Source organism: Bison bison, unplaced genomic scaffold (genome assembly GCF_000754665.1).
Source record: "Bison bison bison isolate TAMUID 2011002044 unplaced genomic scaffold, Bison_UMD1.0 scf7180017864307, whole genome shotgun sequence".
Taxonomy (NCBI): Eukaryota; Metazoa; Chordata; class Mammalia; order Artiodactyla; family Bovidae; genus Bison; species Bison bison.
Window position 1 is genome coordinate 10529316 of NW_011494879.1, and position 5168 is coordinate 10534483.

Sequence of the window (5168 nt, forward strand, 5' to 3'; positions counted from 1 at the left end):
TTACCAGTTTGGTGCCGTCAGCTCAGCTACAATTTGGCGCCACCTAGTGGTGGCTGTCTTCCCACCTAATGATTTATGTAGAATTTCCGGGACCAGGTGGAGAAGGGAACGGCAATCCAATCCAGTATTCTTGTCTGTAAAATCGCACGGACAGAGGCGCCTGGTGGGCTACAGTGCATGGGCTTGCAAAGAGTTGGACACGACTGAGCGACTAAGCACACACAGATAAAGAAAAGCTGCCTGGCTATTTTCATCACAACTATAGTCTCATTTCTGTTATTAAATTATTGGGTCCAGTGTTATGTGGAGAAGGCAATGGCACCCCACTCCAGTATTCTTGCCTGGAAAACCCCATGGATGGAGGAGCCTGGTGGGCTGCCCTCTCTGGGGTCGCACAGAGTCGGACACGACTGAAGTGACTTAGCAGCCAGTGTTATGATCAAAATTCACAACTTGAACCAAAAGGACAACTTCCTTCTCCCCAGCTTAGCAATGCTGTGAAGGGTGCAGTCACTCTCATTTCTGCTCTCCTGTCTCCCATTAGCTATTGTTTCTGACCCTTGGGGAGAGATAACATCTGGCAGAAAGGAGACTCACCTTTGGTTGGCGGGTCCCTTTGTGATCTGAATCTGGTGCTCTTGGGTTCAATCATGCCCAAGGTTGATTTTTTTAGCTCAGAGGTACTTTTGTTGGTTTCTTGGGAGATTCTTGTGCTGGTATTCTCCAAACGCAACTCACATGATGCAGGTGACGTCTGTCCTCAGGTTAAAGTGTTAGTCCCTCAGCCGGGTCCAATTCTTTGCGACCGCATGGACTGTAGCCTGCCAGGTTCTTCTGTCCATGGAATTTTCCAGGCAAGAATACTGGAGTGGGTAACCATTGCTTTCTCTATGGGACCTTCCTGACCCAGGGATTGAACCTGCGTCTCCTGCATTGCAGGCAGATTCTTTACCATCAGAGCCACCAGGGAGGCCCCCATCTGTTTAAAAGTATGAATAAAATGGGGTCCTTTGGGGATCTGTCTGCTGCATCCCTTAGCTTCTCTAGGCAGCTCTCTTGGGCACATTCCCTTTGAAGAGAGCTTCAAGGCCACAGGTGCAGTTAGCTCTGAGGGGGAAGGTCACACATATTCCCCTGCAGTTGCTGGAACTGTAGTCTGCTTACACAGCTGCCTTCTCTTCCCTCCGGCTCTTTTTCTGCCCTGCTGCCTTGGTGCCTTCTAGTCACAGCTTCTCAGAGTATGCCTTCTGCTTCCCCGACTCCTGAGATCAAAAGTTCTGAGTAGTCCCCCGGAAAATGCTTCATCCCTTGAGCTAGGAAAAATATGGGGTATATGGTATCTATTCAGAACTGCTACACTGCATAACTCTCAGGTGTACCACTTATATAAATTGATACAAAATAGAATGAGAATATAGAATATACTGTGAATGGTGCCCCCTGGAGGTGGGAGGCTGCAGCTCGGCCTGATTTTATTACCTTTGGAACTTCAGGTGGTGGATCCTCTTACAGGTCCTAGTGTAATAAGAGAGGTAACACACACAGGAGAAGGGGACGACAGAGGATGAGATGGCTGGATGGCATCACTGACTCGATGGACGTGAGTCTGAGTGAACTCCGGGAGTTGGTGATGGACAGGGAGGCCTGGCGTGCTGCAATTCATGGGGTCACAAAGAGTCGGACATGACTGAGCGACTGAACTGAACTGAACACACATAGACAGTGCTGTGCACTGTTGTAGATGCTTTACCTATTTTATTCAATCCTCATACCAATCCTTCAAGGTCGACATTATTCATGGTTATTTCACAAAAGAGTGAACTGAAGCCCAGATTTGTTCAAGGTTACACAGCTGAGTGCTATCATTGTAAACAACTGTTTTGTTGATATCTATACAACAAAAGTCAAATTAACTTAAACTTATTAAAACAAGAAAAACCAGTTTAGAAAGCTTCCTTGAGGTCTTCTCAATGGTTTCACAGATGCTGCTGCTGCTAAGTCGCTTCAGTCGTGTCCGACTCTGTGAGACCCCATAGACGGCAGCCCACCAGGCTCCCCCGTCCCTGGGATTCTCCAGGTAAGAACACTGGAGTGGGCTGCCATTTCATTCTCCAATGCATGAAAGTGAAAAGTGAAAGTGAAGTCGCTCAGTCGTGTTGGACTCTTTGCAACCCCATGGACTGCAGCCCACCAGCCTTCTCCATCCATGGGATTTTCCAGGCAAGAGTACTGGAGTGGGGTGCCATCGCCTTCTCCGTCACAGATGCTAATAACAGCAATTAAGAACATCAGCAAAAAACTTGAAAAAACACAAAAAATATCTAGCTATTGTTTTAATGAGGTAAAAATCTTTTTCTTTTAAAAAAAGGAATTACCACAAATGAATTTTAAAAAAGTTCTTTGGATGGTTATTCAAAATGGGATAAGTAAAATAGACATTTATGTTGATTAAAACAAGATTTGATATTACTACCCTATGTAAAGTTGGCTTCCCTGGTGGCTGAGACTGTAAAAAATTTGCCTGCCAATGTGGTAGACTCAGGTTTGATCCTTGGGTTAGAAAGATCCCCTGGAAAAGGGCATGGCAACCCACTCCAGTATTCTTTCCTGGATAATTCCATGGACAGAGGAGCCTGGAAGGCTATAGTCTATGGGGTCACAAAGAGTCGGACATGACTGATGACTAACACTAACGCACACCTAGCAAGAGGCAGGGCTAGAATTCAAACCTAGAGAGTATGGCTCCCGAAGCTGTCGTTCTAAGTCCATCTGAAACATTTTGCCTGAGGTTTTCTTTTCTCCTGTCCTTCTGTGGCTAGCTACTCATGGTACAGCAAGCACCCTGAGGTTACGCAGATGTGGCTCAGCTACCACTGCTGTCCAGTAGCCACGTGGCTTTCGGTTCAGTTCAGTTCAGTCGCTCAGTCGTGTCTGACTCTTTGCGACCTCATAGACTGCAGCACGCCAGGCCTCCCTGTCCAACACTAACTCTGGGAACTTGCTCAAACTCAAGACCATCGAGTCAGTGATGCCATCCAACCATCTCATCTTCTGTCATCCCCTTCTCCTCTTGACTTCAATCTTTTCCAGCATCAGGGTCTTTTCGGTGAGTCAGTTCTTTCCATCAGGTGGACAAAGTATTGGAGTTTCAGCTTCAGCATCAGTCCTTCCAATGAATGCTCAGGACTGATTTCCTTTAGGATGGACTGGTTGGATCTCCTTGCAGTCCAAGGGACTTTCAAGAGTCTTCTCCAACGACCACAGTTCAAAAGCATCAGTGCTTTGGTGCTCAGCTTTGTTTATAGTCCAACTCCCACATCCATACATAACTACTGGAAAAACCACAGCCTTGACTAGACAGACCTTTGTTGGCAAAATATGTCTCTGCTTTTTAATATGCTATCTAGGTTGGTCATAATTTTTCTTCCAAGGACTAAGTGTCTTTTAATTTCATGGCTGCACTCACCATCTGCAGTGATTTTGGAGCCCAATAAAATAAGGTCTGTCACTGTTTCTCCATCTATTTGCCATGAAGTGATGGGACCAGATGCCATGATCTTAGTTTTCTGAATGTTGAGTTTTAAGCCAACTTCTTCACTCTCCTCTTCCACTTTCATCAAGAGGCTCTTTAGTTCTTCATTTTCTACCATAAGGGTGGTGTCATCTGTATATCTGATGTTATTGATATTTCTCCTGGCAATCTTGATTTCAGCTTGTGCTTTCATCCATCCCAGCGTTTCTCATGATGTACTCTGCATATGAGTTAAATAAGCACGGTGACAATATACAGTCTTGATGTACTCCTTTTCCTATTTGGAACCAGTCTGTTGTTCCATGTCCAGTTCTAACTGTTGCTTCCTGAGCTGCATACAGATTTCTCAGGAGGCAGGTCAGGTGATCTGGTATTCCCATCTCTTTCAGAATTTTCCACAGTTTATTGTGATCCACACAGTCAAAGGCTTTGGCATAGTCAATAAAGCAGAAATAGATATTTTTTGGAACTCTCTTGCTTTTTCAATGATCCAACAGATGTTGCCAATTTGATCTCTGGTTCCTCTGCCTAAAACCAGCTTGAACATCTGGAAGTTCACAGTTCATGTATTGTTGAAGCCTGGCTTGGAGAATTTTGAGCATTACTTTGCTAGTGTGTGAGATGAGTGCTGTTGTGTGGTAGTTTGAGCATTCCTTGGCATTGCCTTTCTTTGGGATTGGAATGAAAACTGACCTTTTCCAGTCCTGTGACCACTGCTGAGTTTTCCAAATTTGCTGGCATATTGAGTGCAGCACTTTCACAGCATCATCTTTTAGGATTTGAAATAGTTCAGGTGGAATTCCATCACTTCCACTAGCTTTGTTTGTAGTGATGCTTCATAAGGGCCACTTGACTTCACATTCAGGATGTCTGGGTCTAGGTGAGTGATCACACCACCGTGGTTCTCTGGGTCATGAATATCTTTTTTGTATAGTTCTTCTACGTGGCTTTAGATGGGTTAATTTCTTGACACTTAGTGTCTTCATCTAAAGATGTTAATACTCCTTGGCAGAGCTGACGGGAGGATTAAATATTCGTTTACTTTTCCTATCTTTCTGCAAAAAGAAGAGTCAAAACTGTATGAACATCAAACAGATTTGAAATTTTCAATACTACATCAAACACTGAGGCTGGGAGGCTGGAATCAGTCAAAAATATTTAATAAATGGCTATTGGGTGCCAGGCTCTTCTCTCCCTAGTATTGGTGGGGGAGGGGGGGGGACGGGGTGGACATTGAGTTCAGTACATTCTCTCCAGGTCATTCGCATACCAGAAAGCCCTGCTTATTATCTTTGAGAAGTTGAGGGGTCTGAAGGAGGCAGCCGAGATAACACAGTTTTGTTGTCGGATCATCCTGGGCCTTGTGTGAGCCTCATTACGAAAGCCCTGCTTCCTTATACGTGTGAAAGTGGTCCTGATGACACACAGCATACTTGACGTAAAAGGTAACTCTGAGTTCGTCTAATGATGACGGGTACTGGCCACTCAGGAAAACCAAGGCGCAGCTGAACTGGGTCTCCGCTGTGAGGTCCAGGGGCGGGTCTTTCTGTGCCCGGAACCGTTCTGTCGAGGCTGTGTGCCTGCCCGGACTTGGAAAGCAGCAGACCCGGGCGGGGGCCGGGCAGGGAGCGGAAGC

At 45.6% G+C, this 5168-nt stretch overlaps 1 protein-coding gene across 2 annotated transcripts in view; it reads left to right on the forward strand.

Annotated features, from left to right (window-relative positions):
- The window catches only part of DDX1 (DEAD (Asp-Glu-Ala-Asp) box helicase 1), a 41627-nt gene that overhangs the window by 4180 nt on the left and 32279 nt on the right, over positions 1–5168 (forward strand). Inside the window, exon 1 of one of the 2 annotated variants that reach the window (XM_010852092.1) lies at positions 4798–4977. The exons of the other annotated variant lie outside the window; for it this stretch is intronic. Within the exon in view, the coding sequence (XP_010850394.1) occupies positions 4950–4977 (28 nt within the window). The 5' untranslated portion in view covers positions 4798–4949. Of the gene's footprint in view, positions 1–4797; positions 4978–5168 lie in introns of those variants that run through there. 2 annotated transcript variants of the gene reach the window in all.